This window comes from Chelmon rostratus, chromosome 19, assembly GCF_017976325.1.
Source record: "Chelmon rostratus isolate fCheRos1 chromosome 19, fCheRos1.pri, whole genome shotgun sequence".
NCBI classification, from domain to species: domain Eukaryota; kingdom Metazoa; phylum Chordata; class Actinopteri; order Chaetodontiformes; family Chaetodontidae; genus Chelmon; species Chelmon rostratus.
This window is the reverse complement of record NC_055676.1, coordinates 14792072-14811491: the sequence shown is the minus strand read 5'-3', so window position 1 is coordinate 14811491 and position 19420 is coordinate 14792072. Positions and strand designations below refer to the sequence as shown.

General features: G+C 42.4%; 1 protein-coding gene across 1 annotated transcript in view; it reads left to right on the top strand.

Annotated features, from left to right (window-relative positions):
- The window catches only part of LOC121623033 (astrotactin-2-like), a 263780-nt gene that overhangs the window by 66017 nt on the left and 178343 nt on the right, over positions 1-19420 (top strand). Inside the window, exon 3 of the mRNA XM_041960153.1 lies at positions 5070-5490. Coding sequence (XP_041816087.1) covers positions 5070-5490 — 421 coding nt within the window. The remainder of the gene's footprint in view (positions 1-5069; positions 5491-19420) is intronic.

The following is a 19420-nucleotide window of genomic DNA, read 5'->3' as shown; positions in this document are numbered from 1 at the left end:
TGAAAAAAGACTTGAACTTTAAAGCAACTAAATAGTCATTCAGAAAACTGCTCATAAATCAGCTATCTTACAGCAGACCAATTAGTGTTTATCAAGCCCCTTGAAACTGTACATGTCTGGCATGCGCTTGTCGATTAGTGCCAATTTGTGACTGCTGTTTCTCTATATGATGAGATAATTGCGGAAGGAGAGCACAGAGGGAGAGTGATGCAAGACAAAGATGCTGCATGAGGTGAACGGGATGGTTGGATCCTGGTGTTCTGAAAACAGCTGTGAATGATTCTAGTTTGACTCGCCCACCAGCGCGGTCAGCATGTTCAAATTCACACTCTCTCTCCAAAATCAGTCTTTATCAAATCCGAACAGACAGATGTTGAGATACTTTTTGATTGAGTGTGACTTTCACTGTCCGGAGAGCTTGTCTTCGATGTCCATTGTGAATACGTCCATAAATAGTTGAAAAAATATGCTTCTGACAACTTCAGAACTGGCCTGAGAATTCAAGCGTTTTTACAAACAGGAACTGCTAATCGCTAACTTGGCTCACTTTTAATCGTGCCAATTTGCCAAAGTGTAAAAAATTATGCACCTAAAGAAATCCTGTTCATTTCTTTCACAGAGTGATGGATATTTTAGTGCAATGTGTTTTGAATGTGGGAGAAATCAATATTACTAGAATGTATTATGCTCGTATTTGCTAATGTATGGTATTGATTTTTTTTCCTCTCTCAGCCCAAAAATTCCTTCAGAAGGTTTTATTTCTATGCAGAACTTTATGAAACCCAGTAAACACTAGAATAATGTAAAGCAGTACAATAAACATGCCCCAGTGGGAACGCGATGTTGTGTTTTTAAAAACTTTTTTTTTTTTTTTTCCTTATACCTTATGACTTTCATAGCTTTATCCAGAGCTTCAGATTCATTCGGAGGTCGTACACTCAGCTTATATCATTCTCACTATCGGTGGCAGCTTTTATTTGAACTGACAAAAAATCACAAACCTGCTGCTCTTCTTCTTTTTGCTGTTTTAAGATGACTGTCATGACTAAACCGGGGTAATAGTTTAATCTAAGGAATTTGCTGGTATTATGTCGGTTGAGAAAAGGTTAGTGAAGGGTTGAATAATTCTGTGCTGGTGTTTGTAGCCAAATTCTACACTCAATCTATAAAAGAATGAGGATTAAAAAGTAAGTGAGAAGGGATGAAATGCAAAGATGAAATGTAGCAAGGAGCCTGGCAGGCAGTGATGAAAGGCAACTTGATCCACAGCACAGAGGAAAAAAGGGGGATGGGAGGGTAGGAAATGAAAGGGGGGGAAAGCGGGGACAAACGGAAGAAGACAGGAAATTTACAGAGGAAGGCTAATGGGAGAAGGGTGCGGAGAGACAAGAACGAAAGACCAGAGTAAAAAACAAACATGCAAGGTGATTCAGATGGGAAATGGGAGCATGATTGGGGAAAAAAGGAATGCAAACTAAGGAAAATAATCAGAGACTGAAGTAAACCCATACTACAGAAAGAAGTGAAATTATGGGGCTTCCATCCACTCTCCTCCCCGTGAAGTCACTTAGGACTAAAGCAGCAGGGATTTGTAGGGTCTGAAGATGAACAGAAAACCCATTTTCCCTCATGGCTACATCTGCCACTGTGAATTTATATGGCTGTTGTACTGAAGAGTGGAGGACAGATGTGATCAAACATGAAGGGGAATGGAGACTGAGAGACACAGAGTAATCGAGAGGGAGAGAGAACAAAAAAAAAAAAAAGGATGGGAAGTGCGGAGGGAAACATTGGGAGATGATACGGGAGAGGAAATTTGAGAGAATCTTAAGGGTGCTGACCTGACAGAGACAGAGTCACATTAACAGAGCAATGAAAAGCCAAAAGCCAAAAGCCGACACGTGGTGTAGCTTTTTAGTAGGTGTTTTTGCACTTTGTAAAGCTTTTAGACTGTCTGTACTGTAACACTACTGATGTACCAAGTCTGCTGCATTGAAATTTAAATCTAAGGAGGCTAATTGAGGTTTTAAATGTCAAATGTGACTTACTTGAGTGGTGTGTAATTATAAAAGGTGCAATTACTTTAAATTTCCATGACAAATGGACAATTCTTTTTCCTTTTTTTTTTCTTTTGCCTTCCATTGACAATCAATTGATGTGTTACAGCAGTGTTGAGATGAATAAAGCCATCACTGAGCTGCAGAAAATATTTCTGTCTTATGTTTTAGGCTGCCAAAAGGAAGATAATTTTAAACTGAGACTTCAACCTGCAATTTTACATCACCATTTTTCACTTGTGCTGCAGAGCCATACAGTGTCACTCCATTATCACCCTGCGGCTAAAATGAAACATAAGCCTTCATAAGTTTTTTGCTATTCTTCAGCGGGAATTAATGTAGAAGTGCAGGCTAAGGGGAGTTTGTGGGACTGCATCTCTGCAAAGCTGCCACCCTATTGGAGATTAATGAACAAGTTTGTCCCTGGTACTAGTCCTCTCTGAACTGCCTCTCCTCTCAGCATAGTTTGATTTATGGACACCCAGCAGTGCATGAGTTATAATTTCAAAGGGGTTTGTTTTTCCTCATGAAGATGGAATTTTAAATGTTGTGATGAATGACCCCTTGTGGATTTTATTTATTACACTTTTGAGATTTAGTGTGTTTATGTGTTGGTATGTGTGAGTGTGCACGCATGTTCCCTGCGTTCATGGTCCAGTGGCTGAAGTTTTATGCGCATATGCATACATGTGTCATTTTGTGAATATCGCCACTTCCCGGAATGTGTGCTCGCAAAAGCGCTGCCGCTGCAGTTTCTGCCTGACATCGCGAATGTATCACCTTTAGGTTTACATGTCTTGCTGAATCAAATGGTACGTCTCACCTATTGGATGTCATTGTGAAAAATCAAAGAATAAGTCATGCCCTCCCTTTCTTTCCACCGTTCCGTCCGTGCATATGGATTTACTTTATCATCCAGCCACAGCATGTATGGCAGGGTGTTTGATGTGTCTGTGATGGTGAGATACTGGATGAACCGTGAAGAAATGTGATGCTCCTTGGTGAATTTGCTGGACCATAGTAAATGCTTAGGGAAGAAAGGGAGGGCAAAGCAGGCTAACAACCCTGAGGCATTGGTGTGTGTGTGTGTGTGTGTGTGTGTGTGTGTGTGTGTGTGTGTGTGTGTGTGTGTTTATGTATGCGTGTGTGTGTGTCACTCAGGATGGTCCAAATCCAGCACTGCTACAAAGACAAGAAATCCTGCATGACTGCTGTGTATATGTGCAGGAGAGACAATGAATATATGGAATTAACTCATTAACACAATATAATGCAATCCCGACTAGCTGCTGTGCAGTGAAGTAATCATTTGTGAATCTTGTGGTGTCAGATGATTGTTGAGAAGTGCTGATTCAACTCTTGTAGTCTAGGATGCTGTTGTCTCCTGTATGTCTCTATACAGGCGCCTACTGTACGACTGCAGAAAGTTCACCATTTGCTAACCAACTGCACAATTTCATTGTGTGTGTGTGTGTGTGTGTGTGTGTGTGTGTGTGTGTGAGAATTATTGCGTGCCTCCACCCTTCCGACTGTCTAATTACTTGCTAATGTCATCATTGCTACAGGGTTGCCCCGTGTTTCGTTCTTCTTCTCTCTTTTCCTAAATAAGTCCACAAATACCCTCACCAGCTTCCTTTGTCTTATTAAGGGGGTTAGACAAAATAATGTAAACACTGAGTGAAAACAGACTTGAACTTTCAAGCGACTAAATTGTCATTCAGAAAACTGCTCATAAATCAGCTATCTTACAGCAGACCAATTAGTGTTTATCAAGCCCCTTGACACTGTACATGTCTGGCATGCGCTTGTCGATTGGTGTCAATTTGTGACTGCTGTTTCTCTATATGATGAGATAATTGAGGAAGGAGAGCACGGAGGGAGAGTGATGCAAGGCAAAGATGCTGCAGGAGGTGAAAGGGATGGATGGATCTTGATGCTGAAAACAGCTGTGAATGATTCTAATTCTCCAAATCAGTCTTCATCAAATCTGAACGCACAGGGTGTGCGATTTACAGTGTTTATCTTCGATGTCCACTGTTTTTACATTTTAAGTCCTGAAGTAGTTGAGTGATAGTTGTTTGTACATTCATGGATGCATTGCAGACAGGAACTGCTAATAGCTAACTTGGCTCACTTTTCATTTAGCCATTTTGCCGAAATGTAAACACATTTAGACCAAGAAAAATGGGTCCCAAGCTGCAGCCTGAAGCTAACTCACTCAATCCATGGCAATGTTTTACTTCCTGTTTACATCTCCCAAAGCCGCAAATAATGGGAGCTGTTGTTTCAAAACTTAATGCATGATAATTCCTTTAAACAAGGCAAAGAATAATAATCATGTTAACTTTTTCATGGTGCAGTATCAATGTACTTTTTGACTGCACTAAGGTCTAGCTTGTAACATCAACATGGTACGTATAGCTTTGAAACATCAACGCTCTCCTCTATCCATTCATTTCCATACATTTACGGACTAATGGAAACCTGTGGACCTACCTCAATAGTCAAGAGTCAATAATTTAAAATTCTGCTGGGGCCTCATCGAGCATATTGGTAGACGTTTCAGGTCGAGTTGGAGCCCGCATTGTCAAAATCCCCGTTATGATGATGAGCCTGCGACTTCATTATTTTCGAAACGGTTCCCTTTTTACATGTTAATTAAATTTTCTGTATTTGTTGCTGGTTCACCTGTCTGTAGTTTGGGAACAAATAATTTAGCCTCTTTCAGGCCCTGTTAGCTGCGTCACGCTGCTTTCAGAACTCACATATTGAAGTACTGATTACCAGGCCTCTTCAGTAGCTGGCAAATTGTGATAATTGGCATTCAACCTAATATAACTGGCACTGGAGAAGTGATTGTAATTGTTATTGTTAGAGGTGAAGTCCTCTTTCTATTATGTGCTTGCATTGTTGTGTACCACGTGAAATATCAGCATTACCAATTAAGTGTGAACAACCGAATGGGCCCTTTCCTCATATTCCCATTCTCTCTTTTCTCTTGCTTTGATCCAGGGAGGCCTCATCGCCCTCCTCCTCCTGATCCTCCTCTTCACCCTCGTTCTGTATACGCGCCACCGATGGTGCAAGCGTCGCCGCATCCCCCAGAAGAGCGCCAGCACGGAGGCCACGCACGAGATCCACTACATCCCCTCTGTTCTGCTGGGACCCCAGGGCCGCGACAGCTACCGGGGCTCTCGAGGCACACACCAGCACGGGAGCTCTGTCATAGGTATGCCCATCCGCGAGACCCCGATCCTCGATGATTACGACTGCGACGAGGAGGACCCAGGCGGTCACTCGCTTAACTCCACGCCCAACCAGCTCCACACCAAGCTCAGCGATGGGAAGGTCCAGGAGGACTATGGAGTTAACATCGGGCACACAGACATGATGTGCAAGGATAACGAGATCAAGCATAATTTTGAGAAACGAGGTAAGTTCATTGTCTAAATACATTTCCCTTAAAAAGCAATTTAGTACAAAGGAAATATGATCTCTGTGTGCATACAATGGATGTTGCTCATCTGATAGCGGTGAGATTATCAGCACGGTGCTGGGTTTGTCTCTGTCATTCAGCTCTGAGCAGCATACACTTGCTGTCATAGAAAAATCTGTTGTGCTCAGTGGTAGTTGTCCTGCTTTCGCAAGCATGATTTGTACATCCGTGGAGGCTCTCAGTGCCAGCTCCCCAGATGGACCAGCCTGGACAGTTCACTTTGGCTCCGGCCAGCCCACCCGTGTTCTCGATCGCACAGCATGCGCTGCTTACATTTTGTCAAAAATAGGCAGTTTTGTATGACTCACGTCATCGCTTCGTGCTGGCAGTGAGATACAGAAAGAGTTATTATTATTATTATTATTAAGCATGAACCATATTTTCTGCTGAAGCCACACCAACAGTGAAACCTCAGTCTTTTACACCCACTGCCCCCTCACGGTTAAAGCAGCCAGTGACTCTGTGTGTGGAGCAGTAATGCAGTGTCATGTGATTTAATGTAATGTGTAAAGGTCGAGTGACAGAGAGAGTCAGTCTGGTCGATTAGATGCTGAGGTTTGTCAGCGGGTGGCCTGTTGACCCTTGCTAAACATAGCCAGGGGTCTGCACTTGAAGCGAGGACAAAAAGTCTATCTCACCAGAAGTGAAACTTTAAAACTGTCTGCTGCGCAGATCTCCGAACCAGTTCTGGAGCCACCGATGTTTAAATCTCAGTCTGTGTAGCATTTGTTGATATAATATCCTGTTGAACTCCTCTGCAAAGTTGGACCTGAATAATTGAAGGGTGCTGACTGAGTTGGAGGGTGCCCTGGTTATTCATGTCATGCTGAATTATGCATGGCTGAAGTTGGAAATTCCCTCTTGCTCCCATAGTACTTATCACTCTACATAACCATATTTACACAAGCTGTTTGCAGCCGACTGTGTACATTACTTGCTTAAGATAGGCTGGAAAAAAAAAGGACGAACCACTGATAATATTTAAGTTTGAAGTTATTAGAACATTATTCCATTTGGTTCTCAGTACATAGCTGATCTGTGTTTGAGATAGTGGAACAAGTCTTTACTTGCAGCTCAGCACCAGAGGAAACTGATTGTGTTTGAAGTTTATTAGCGTTATCCAGCCATTTGAATGGAGGCTGAAAATGGATAATATGATAAGAATGTGTTACGTTTCATGTTTAAACAAATCTTAAGTTAACATTCAGTAGCCCCACAGCCCCCAGCTGTAGCTGATAATGACTCTAAAATTCCAAACTTAAGGTACGGTTATATCACGTTCACCTTGTGATCACCATGTGTCTCTCTTTCTAATATGAATTTCTGATTTTCTCACTCAAACATGCAAATGGATTCACCGCAGGGGCACGAAACATGAGCAATTACTACAATTCATGCAATGACCTGCCTTATTTACACCAATCTTAGAGGTGAATTATCTTCTCAGCAAAAATGTAAGTGTTAGAAAGCAAAAAAAAAGAGAGACATCCTTTTATCTGTCTTCCCTTCGAGTGTAATTAGGACATACTTATATTTATCTGTCCCATGCTGTTTTGTCCGTTGACCAGCTCCTTCATCCTTTATGTAACACAAACACTCCAGTTGCATTCAATGTCCTCAGCCTAGTGTTCAAACACAGTTTCAGATAAAGCAGCCCTTGTTTAAAAAAATAAACGTTCAAAGAACATTATGTAACGAGGAGAATGGACGGGGGTTCATTTCTGCTCTGTTCCCATGTGGACAGGCAGAATTTGGGATTTATTACTGTCTGTCGGGATAATCACCAAATAATGCCAATAACAACAGAGAACAAAAAGCTGTCCGTAAATGGCCCTACAGAGGAGAGCCACAAACACATGCATCAACCACGTAATTACCAACAGTGAATGGACCACTAAATGTACTTTTACTAATACTGAGGCACATATAAAGATGAATCTAGAGTGACACCATGTGTGACATTAAACAGATTAAGGTTATGATTTGGTAATTTATCTCTAATGTGGAAGTGGGAGGAATGGTGAATTTCATCTGTGCTGCACATTATGCTTCAAAGCCTTGATTAAAAAAAAAATTAAAAGTAATATAGTTTTGATCCATATTGAGTTTATTCAGTCTGCTGAACATACATGCAAAGTTAAATGTAATTTAAGATCTAACACATGAAACATTTGTGAAATGTTATTCATGCCAAACTAACCTGAGCCACTGAATGCGTCACAGAGTTACTGTAGCAACATGCAGTGGCGTAGTTGTTGTTGTCGTTGTTGTTGTGTGGTTTCTACGAGTTTCAAGGAATTCTGATCCTGGATGAAATGCCATCTGTGCTGCACTCTTCACAAGGGAGCTGAAAGGCTCAATCTGAGCTCCAGCTCTATTTCTTCACATTACAGCTACTCATTTTAAAGTCAGATTTTCTTTAATGTGGGCAACATGAAGTCCAGCGCGGCGTGTTACATCTGGGACCAGATGTACGGTCGGTTTTTCCCACGCAGAAGCTGGTGTTTATGAAGGGAGAATGCGCCGACCTCACTTGTGCTTCACACCGCAGGTACACGCGTGGTGAAGTGATGAAATATAAGGTGAGCGATATAACCGTTTGCCAGTTTCACTGATTGTGTTATCATGTTTGCAGTCTGCACAGCGTTCGGTAAAATGTCACTCAGAGGCACATTTAGAACTTAATTGTAAATAATTTATGAGTGATGAATTTAATTCCCTTTTATTTACATTGGAGCCTTTGCCTCCCTGATAATCATCTTCCTGAGTTGTGAAGCACTTTGTAAAAGTCTGTTTCAACATGAGCTCTATAGATTAACTATTGATCACGCTTCTGATGTTTCGTAATGACGACTGAGATATTACCACGACAATGGTGATGAATCAGTGGTATGGACACTTCTTTGCCGTTCTCCACATTGACGGGTCTAATGAGTGCTGGGGCGGACGTATATTTTCTAGCTGTGAATGTGTACAGCCCAGGACTCTCACTCTTTATACAGTATAAGTGAATAATTTATGTGACCACTTCAGTCCTTGACACATCCTTCTATCAGTCTCATAAACAATCTGGCATTTTCCAAAAGATAGCACACAAACCATTTCATTTGATGCCTCTGCGTCTGTACTCTGCATAAAGCAATGACATTTGAATACAGGGGCGATTAACTCCTGTCCCACCTGTTCCGTGCTGCTCGGCGAAAGTCTCCAAATACCAGTCATCCTTTATCTGTCTGTCCTTGCTGACAGATAACCCCATTCAACTGAACTCAATAGTATTATCCCCAGGGATTATGGCTATGCCTCACAGGGTTGTGCATGGCATTGGCTTTTGTTACGCAGACAACCAAACAAACGAGGCCTGTCAATTTCATTATTCAGCGAGATTCCCACGGCTTTGGGAATGTATCGGGCAGCATGGACATTGTAAATCAGGAGGAGAAAAACCTTAGCGGCGTGCTGAAAATCTTGTTCTAGGAGCAGCGCTCAGGGAGCAGTTATCACCATCAGACTGCCATCATCACACATACTGAGCCTCTCCTTCTCACTTTGCAATATAAAACAGCAAGCTGCATCCTCCGCTGCTAACCTTCATGTGCAGCCTGCGTTATTAGAAGGGCAGATCATACATATCATATGCTTGGAGTCATCCAGTTCAAATGCAGCTCTAAGATGCGGCTGTAGTTATGTAGTTAAGTCTCAAGAGCTCTTTGGAGAGGTCTTGAGGTCTTTATACATTTATCTTGTACATTCTGCTACCCATTCACAGGCCTGTGCACCAAGCACCGTGTCCTACGTCCTCACAAGCAACTATTCAAATATTACACAAAAGAAATCAGTAATCTTGCATGTTCACGCCTCTAACTCGTCACATACGGGCGCTCGGTCAGTGGACCTACGCTTCTAAGGCCTTCTGAATGCCCCTCTAGCCTCAGATTTGCACATGCAGGGCTCAGAGGTCAAGTTAGCAATAATAACGATTCAGCCGTACCTGGTGCGTAATAATCGTTTCTTATCTAGTTGAACTGCTCAGGTTTATTGGAGGTAATACTTTTGCAATGTATAGTTTATAACTGAAAAAATACAAATAATAATCCAGTAAATGCTGTGGATGTTTTATCTAAATCTTATTGTTCAAAAAAACCTAGCAGCCTGAAAATGTTTGTCATCATTGCTGAAGAATTGAGGACAAGTAAATAACCACTTCTTTCCTCCAGTATTGATGCATTTTGATAAAGATTGATTCTGTGCATATATAGGATAATGAAAAAGAAGGACAATCGCAGCTGCAGCTCAGAGCCTGTTTTCAGCTCGGCTGTATGTAACAGAATTTGATTCATCTCACAGAGGCCATTGGTGCTCTGTCGTTGTCACGTTGCTTGTCCTTTGCCCTGTGCTGTGAAAGCTGTTTCAGGTAAGAAAAAAGAGTGAACACGGAGTACGGCGAGTTCAGGTCGTCACCGCTTCCAATAATCGAGTCAAGAGGTAATTCTGTATTCTCTTTTGTCCTGAAGTCGTAAAACCTTTTGTAAATGAATCCTTGCAGGCCTTGAGGAATTTATCCTCGCTTTTATCTTATCAAATTGAGATTACTGTAATAGTCACCGGAGACCATGCTCCTGTGTTCAGATAGCACAAAATGCAGCTTCTAGCTTAAACACTCCCAAAAAAACGGGACCGTGTTGCTACTAATTTGGTGCCTTGTCAGCCACAGCAGGCTAAATCACAAATGCACAATTCAAAACTCAAATCTTAACAGTTGTCATTGTTCTTGCTGTGATTGACGCTCAAGATTTGTTTCGTCCATATGTTCCACAGTCTCCAGAATCTCCCAGTTGAGCACAGATTTGATGCATAAAACTGAACTTCATTTATAACTGCATTACAATTGACATAAAGTTCACTGAAAACAGATGTTTGACATCGACCAAAAATGTCAGAAATGCAAGTTTTGTTTTGTTTTTTTTTTCATTCAGAAAGCTGAAGTTGCTCCCGACACCACAGAGGCAGCCGCACTGGCCGGGACCAGCGCTAATGGCAGAAGGGGATATACAGCTAATGCTGCTAATGCATTGTTCTGGATGGTCGACAACATCCCGCCTCTGGGATGAAATGGCCCCAGGCCTCGGGCTCAGTGTGTCTGTCTGGCGGACAAAAGGCACAGAGACTGTGTTGCGGTTCATCGCTGTCAAGTGTAAAAGCATGAATGATGTCTTCTCGGCTGCCATTCTTCCGTCCGGTGCTGGCTGCACCATGTGACTAGTTTACAGATTAGATATTAATCGTTCATTCTATTTGATTAATTTTTGCAAATTCTGCACTGGAACTGAACGGCTAGACTTCGTGTTAAGGAGTTCACATGAATACAGAGAGAGAAAATAGTGTTATTTAGCTCATAGCTCAGGCCAGCATAATACCAGTCCGTACAGTTCAACAACTCCGCCAGTACAGTGCTGCACGTCTCATCAACCCTGCGAACACACACTCTGAGGCGAGGTAAGCAGCACAATCATTAGCTACTCGCGTTCATCTGCGACGACTGACAATCATGCTTTCTGGTCTCTTGCTGATATTAATGTTTCTCACTTATTTATCAGAAGTGATAGAGACAGCAGAACTCAAGGTCACATTACCCTCCGATTGAATGAACTAACTGAAGGAACAAACTTACAGTGGAGCTCTATGCAGTAGCTTGGGATATACTGCAGTCTGTTGCACTTTTACTCACGTTATAAACATGCAAGTAGGGGTTTGGTGATGTGGCCAAAAATGATATCTCATTAATTCAGGGTAATCCTGGACAAAATATTGAAATCGATCACTGTTGAGCTCCCCTTGCAGGATTTTTTCTCCCTCTCCTCGCACTCACCCTGGTGCTTCTCCCTTTTTGTTGTGACAGTTTTCTCACACTTCTTACAACTCGCTGATGTCTGTTGTACATCTGATCTTTTGTAAGCAAACCGCTTCCACACCAGTCGCCCTTTTTCGAAGCAGCTCCTCTGATATGGAGCCGGTAGCAATGTCCCATTCGCTTTCAGCCGCGCTTGTTGTTGCTGTTGCAAACGGCACGATGACGTTATGTCAACAAGTCAGAATAGCATAACAATTTTCTTTTATCGTATTGAAACTTAAGCTGACATCATTGAGAATGATGATGATGCCCTCGAATGCAAGCATGTGCAACCTGGTGCTTTTAGATCGCGATAGATTGGTGAACATTCTGAAATGATGGACTCATATATATTCTTACATTCTGCAGAGGTCAAATACAATGCAGGTAAACACATGTTTTATTGTGCGAAAATGAGATGATCAGAGCTTTACGTGATAACTTGAGCTCTTACTGTTTTAATGCGTTGAATTAACTCATTAAAGGATAACTTTCGTTTTTTACAACCTGGACTTTATTTGTAGCATTGATTACGACCATTCAGACACCCCGACAACTTTGGTGGCATTTGGAGTCGTTTTGAAGAAATTAGCCCCAGTGGAGCGGCGCGTATATCCGTATAATGCGAGTAATTGGGGCCCCCGTGCGTAGCCTCTATAAACGCATAATCTGCGGCGAAACTCGTTCATATTCCAATATTTTGTTATGATATGCTGGTGCTATTCCCCTCTGAGCCCGTGGTGGCATGTTATCAACATCCAGTGTCTCTAGACAACTACTTCTGACGTGGATGACGTCATTTCCGAGCGCCGCGCGCTGCGAGCAGCCAGCCACAACGCGGTGGTCGGCTAGTTTAGCTGTAGTTCGCGACTGTTATTTTTCACAAAATGGATGAATATTTTTCCGACTCTGAGGTGGTGGACGATGACTTTGTTTACGATGGACGTCCTTACCGTTTTGAGCCAGAGTACACGGACGAGGAGCTCGTTGAAAGGAGGACGCGGAGGCAGAGAGAGGAACAGCTGGCCAAACAACAACAAACGGCTGCGCGTCCACGAGTAGATGGTAACTGGTGGTGTTCTTGTAGACAATGTTCATCGATGACAACAGAGGAGGAATGCCTCTGTTGCTCAGAGTGGGACTTGCGGCCAGGAGATACGCGTCTGGATGTGTCAATAAATGTCTGTATCACAACACTGGAGGATTTCCGCGCAATGATAAACTTCTGTCAAACAAAACCAAGGCAAATAAACAATCTATACGTGTGTAAGCTACTTACTCAATCGGAAGTTGCCCATTTGGTCCTGCAGGCTTTGGCTGGGTCTTCCAGTTCACTTTAGGGACTCGAAAAAACGTCTCCACCACAGCCCAGTTTATCATTGCGTGGAAATCCTCCAGTGTTGTGATACAGACATTTATTGACACATCCTCCTCTGTTGTCATCGATGAACATTGTCCACAAGAACACCACCAGTTACCGTCTACTCGTGGACGCGCAGCCGTTTGTTGTATTTTGGCCAGCTGTTCCTCGCAGATAACTCGCATTATACGGATATACGCGCCGCTCCTCTGGGGCTAATTTCTTCAAAATGACTCCAAATGCCGCCAAAGTTGTCGGGGTGTCTAAATGGTCGTAATTAATGCTACAAATAAAGTCCAGGTTGTAAAAAACGAAAGTTATCCTTTAACGGGTCCAACTAATGACAACGTTATTGCATCATTGTGATTCATCTTCTGAAGCATCAGGGTCGTTGCGTTACGCTAATACAAATTTTATTTAACTTTTTCATCTACATGCACACTAGTGTTGATAATGTAAAAAGCTCGGCCAGTAAATTGAAGTTTCTGCTATAGTTAAGCATTTTAGTATCCCAAAAGGCTTTCCTGTTGTGCCTCTTATTCCTTCCACTGAAATGATGATGTTGTTTGCAAAGACTGCTGAAAGCAATTACTGGGTATTTATTTTACATTGCAAACACAGATAAAGCCGTGGGCACCACATGCAACCCACTGAGAATCTGCTGAAAGATACATAGATTGTGCAACTTTGAGGAAGCAAACGTGTAACTAAATATTGCGTAGAAATAGACAAAAGAGAGGCGAGCAGTTTGACAAAGATCCCCGGCTAGTGCAGTGGATTTTTACATTTCTTCCACTCCTGTGTCGCCACTCGACACGAGCTGAGCAAAAAAGACACGTTTCCCTCCCGACTCCAAGAACTACAGTGAATCTGCATGTTGTTTGTTTCTTTTTTATCCGTTTTTTTTTTTCAGTCTAAAACATCTAAAGCAGAGCAATGTTGTAGCCAGCGAGTGGTAATCCTGGTTTGTTTTTCCATGACCCATGACCTTGCTCACGCAAGAACGAAGACCACGGCAGGGATGACTCACCAGGTTAACTAGCTCGATGTAGTTCTGCAATCATATCCGTGAGGAAAGCCTGGCCAAAAAAAAAAAAAAAAAACTAGACTTCTCTAGATTTCTAATGGTAATAATCTCTATTGTGTGTGCCTAAACTATTTCATCATGGAAGGTTTACTCACAAGAGAAATTAAGCATCATCCAAGAAAAAAAAAAAAAGAGATTGTTTCATCACCCACAAGACCACTGTCATTACCAAGCTTATCAAGTGTTTACTGAGCTCTAATTGAACTCAAGACTGGAGAGTAATAATCCAGTGTCAAGCTTCAGATCGCTAATGTGACATCATTGATGAGAAATGGCTGCCAGCTTGGCACACTTAAGCTAGCTCAGGGTAATGTTTTGATTAATACTGAATCAGGCTTGTCATCCTTCCCCATGATAAATAGATGGGAGTTAATTACAAAGACTCCCCATTCTTCCTTTTGCTCCGTCTACAGAAAGCATTAAGGTTGTGTGATGTCAGTGAGGGGCAATTTAGTGGGATGGATAAGATGATTTAAAGAGAGACAGTCGCGGCATACGTACGAGTGCGTGTAAACATCGCTGCACGATCAAGATCGAGCATGTAGGCCGTATGCAAAAATTATTTTTCTAAGGCCTTGAATGTGGACTGAATTGGCATCATGAAATTGTCTCTCTTGCTCACTCCAGTGCGAAAACAGCCAGTGTCAGTTTCATCAGTCATGCTTTCTGCAATCTCAAGCACATTATGTTTGTCAGGAAGTTCTAAAGGGGCGCAAAATGAGCAGACCCCTCGATGCAGAGCATAGCAGCTGATGACGTACAGCAGAAAAGACGGAGACAAAAAAAGGGAGGAAAAAAGAGCTGGCCCAGGTAAAGTAACTCACTGAGACATGAAGCCTCAGTCATCTGATCCAACACGAAGCCAGAGACACACACACAAACAACAAAAAACAAGACATGATAGTAGGAACGGGTTTATAAGCAACAGCGCCAAGCCAGATCAATATATGTGGGTCGATGGCATGCCAACTCATGAGCCATCTTTATGAGGCCGCTCTGAACTGCGGTGTGGGCTGCTCACCCACATGTATTGGTCAATACATCCCTCAGTGTTTCAGTGCTCCCAGTGTTTCAAAGGCTCTTAGTTCATTAAAGTTATCACGCTACTTATTCAGGCTGTTCACATAGCCAGTGTCTTTGAAGGCTTGAATGCAGTTAATTTGGGGAAGAAAACAGAAAAGGCAGAGAGGCACTAGTCCATAAAAATGAACTAATGGGCATCACAACTTGATGCTCGGACCCTTCAATAATTTATAGTGTCTGTCTGTAATCAGAAGTAAAACAAAATGGGGAAAAAACAATGTTTTTTGTATTTACAGTTGATATTAATATCAAGTTATGCCCCCATAAATATAAGATAATTAAAATGTTACACATTGGTATGCTGTATAAGTTTCTTATATGTAAAAACATGGGCCACTGTTCATGCCGCCATACAAATGAATATCCCTCCATTTTTAGAGAGTTGTTCAGGAGAGAATCCAAAATTGCAGTTGCCCCCCTCAGCCTGCCTTCGGTCAACATGCAATTGTAGGAAAATACTGTTGCTTGCAGCGTATTAAATTAACTGGATTGTTTCTGGGCGTGATGAATTATCTTGGTGTGTGATAAATTGGCACCCTATCATAATTATATTTGCATAATGTCTTTTCTGCTTCATTTCCACTCTTACATTTGCCGGAAATTCCCCACTAATGCTGCGGCAACATCTGGAAATAATTAATATTTTTTTGCTGTCTTTGGAATATGTCAAAAATTAAGCGTAGATTCACCATGGAGACATTCGTCAGTGTCTCATTGCACAATCGCTGCAAAACGCTCAGAAGTGTCCTAAAGTGTCATCAATAATCACAAAAGGAGAATCACAATCGGACAGCGATGAAGAAGTATCCAAAGTTAATGATAATGTGACATGTAAATAATAAATGTTCAAATGTGACAGAAAAGCTGTCATTTTTGAACAGAAGCCCTACAACAAATGAGTATTTTGCACTTATATCCTGCATCACTTTGGTCTGTTGGAGTCGTCTTGAAGTTTCGTAAAATCCAAAATCCAGAAACAAGTGCGTATGCCTTTTAGATACCATTCCAATAACACACTGCACAAATATCATAATAATATATATACCGAAAGTCTGACTGATGGCACCTGCAGTACGTTTGAAAATGTCCAATGTGCATTTGGAAATGATAATAATCAGTGTCCCTGGGTTACCTTGTCCCCTCTGAAAGCGGAGAGCATACTGGCCACACACCCACACACACTCACTCACTCACTCACACACACACACACACACACACATGCACACACAGACTAGTACATACAGTTTCAGTAATTTTATCCCAGAAACTGCGTAGAAATGGACTGTTAGTTTATGTGCCAGGGCCACTCCTTCATTTGGCTTCTGTCGCCTGGATCTAATAGCCAGTATTGCTAAGCATTCGAGCATTAGCCGAAAACAAAACATATGTCAGCTGGAAAAAAATGAAATTGCACACTGGGTGATGATGAATGCTTCACTTGTCTTAATGCGGTGTCAGGTCCAGAGACATAAAGGATGCCTCCCTGAAAGCCCCTGCCGACAGAATGGAGACAGGTGCCACTGAAGGTGCTTCAGTGGATTGCTTTCAGTCACGAAGCAACCCCACTTGTCTGCTGAGTCCAGTCTGGTCACCTTGGCAAAGATTTTCAAGAACTCCACACATCTGCTCATAGAGGGAGGCAGAAGACAGGCGGAGGAGGTTACAGTCCACGAGCAGATATACAGTGTTTGGAAATTGCTACACTATGAATGATGTGGACCCCTGCCCTTTTAGAGTGGTAAGGGCTAAGCAATTAGCTGCAGTCATGCTCAGAGTTTTTCAGTCAGGTATAGGAAAAAATATATCCTTCCTGACCAGAATCCTGTGGTTTGAGTTGTACAGATGTAGAGCGTTCTAATGAAACACTGAACAAATTTGCTTCGGAAACCGGCACGAAATGGGATAAATACCTGCCGTTTTTGCTACTTGCATCCGAAGGGGTTCCCCAGACTTCTGCTGGATCTGTGCCATTTGTGCTGACCATATTAGGTCACAGGCCCTCTGAATGAGCGCCGTGAAATGTGTAAGGAAGGTGACTCACCTGTGAGTACGATGATTTTCATAGTCTTTCATGACTCACCGAGGAATCTGAAAACACTCCCGGTGCCGATCACGGGCAAGCAGCTCATGGAAAAAAAAAAAAAAAAAACCTGCTGAAGTCCTGGCCCGGGTTCTGTGTCTCCTCAAAGAGGAGGCATAGCCGGGAGCCCGGTGAGCAAGTCTCATCACTTTTGGCAGTGTCTGGCAAAAGAAAAGGCGAAATGGCCGGGCTGAACCAGTCTAGCAGAAGGTTGTCAAATCTACAAGCCAGAGCGTCAGTAACCTTTTGCAACATGCTGAAGGGATGGCACCCAGGTTCAGTTTCAGAGCTTCTTAATATTTGACAGGTTGTAGAGCTTATTAAGAGATTTTCCGAGATATGAAACCAGCCATCACTGCTCCGCTGCTCCACTGCTGCATCGTTGACCATGAAGACCTGAAACGTGGTCAGCGGTGCGTCCTCGGAAGGGTTGACTGTAGTCAAAGGATGTCTGCTGCGCCGCATACTTAAAAAGGTAGAAATGTGTGTCGGGAGAGTCTCCGCACGCATCCCACTTTGCATGTAATCTCGGCTCCCAGAACCATTTAAGATTGCACCGGACCACTTACAAAGCCACTTAACTCACACGCAGATTTAAGGTATCTGATTGAATAAATAATGCCTCGTGCAAATGTCGTCCACGGTTTGTTTTCTTTTTAGTTCTCCATTGTGGAAAAGTTGCGTTGAAAATGATAAAAAAAAATTGTTTGTCCGGTTACTGATCTGCTTGTTTTTGAGCAGAATGTGACTCACAGGCTTTACGGCAGGTGTTTGCAGGTGTTTCCTGCCAGGAATAGATCGCACGTCACTGTGCCATTGTTACTTATTAAAAATTTACACGCAGAATAATTCATCCACGCGTTTCTTTGAGTCGCGGTCTTCCACGCTATCACAACAGATACATTTAGAAATATTAGCAGAAGTTGGATCTTGTTTTTAAATCTTGCAACCAGAGCTCATTTGTGATTGTCAGTCAGGAGCTTCAGCCTGTCAGGAGCAGCTGGAGGTCAGAGCTTGGCCTGCAATGTTCAGCAGGCGCAGCATGGGGAGACACATTCATATTTTATTCTGGCCCGTGGCAAGAGCCGAGCTATAGATAGCACTTTATTCTTGCTCCTCGGCAAACAGCAGAGGCCTTAAATATACAAGTGGAGGCAAAAGCAAGCAGAAAGGAAAAGTGTCTGACTAAAGATGGGACATTACATGCTTTCCAGTGGCTGGGAATGATGAGGCATGAGACAGTAGATGTTCAGATCCTACAGAGAAAAGAGAGGGAGGGGGCTTTTTTTATATAAAAGCGGGCACGAGGATGGATCACTTTAAGCACACATGATATTTGCTGTATTGTGATGAGCGGTAAGCAACACTGACAGAAGGTACATTTCCAAATACTCATTCCCCTTTTTTTGTGTTTAACTAGAAGACGATCTTCTACGTCTAATGAAAAAGCAACTATTCTAGATGTCCACTGTGACAGATTTTCAATAATTTATCATTTAGACATGGAAGCTGAGAACCATGAGATTCATCTTATATGATTATATGCAGAGAAACCATACTATTGAACCCTATCCACGAGTAAATAACAGCACTGTTTGTCTCTTTTTCCCTCGTATTTGTGTCTTTTCCCCGCTATCTTAATACTTCCATTACCTTTGACTGATTAGTTTATTATGTTCCCCTCTCTCACTGACTCCGTCTTATTTTATTGTTTCTCCCTCTTACTATATATTGACTCCCATCCTTGCTCTTTTCATTCTGTCTTCACTTTCTTCTCTCCATTACTATTCGCCTGTCCATCTTTTCATATTTTCAGCTTACGCTTCTTTCCCCTTTTGCTCTTTATCCCTCTTATCTGCATCTCATTCCCATCATCGTCTCCTTTCTCTTGCCTTGGCATCCATTGTTTACCCGTCTCGTCCTCGCACTGCTCTGGCTCTCTTTCTCTTTTCTCCATTCATATCTGGATCCCTTGTCTTCCCAGACACCGGATCCCTTGTCTTCTCTGGCACTTTTGTCTTTTTCTTTGTATCTGTCTAACCTCTTACTCTCTTCTCATGTACCTGTCACACTTCCCGAAGCAGTGCTGTCAAAGCTTTCCTAGAGAAGCAGACTGGACTGCTCTTATTGAAACAATGGCGAATTTAATAAATCACTGAGGGAATCAGAGCTGGGGTGAACCCCCCATTTCCTCTCCATTGATCTCCTCTGCACTCATTTGCTCCCCAAGCCGTGAACAGGAGGAGAAAAAAACAAGGGAAAAGAGATATGTGTGATATGTTTGTGTGTGTGTGTTGGCATGTTTTGGAGGTAGAGGCTAAAAAAAAGAAAAGACGTGAGAAAGGGGATGATAAAAGAAAATATAAT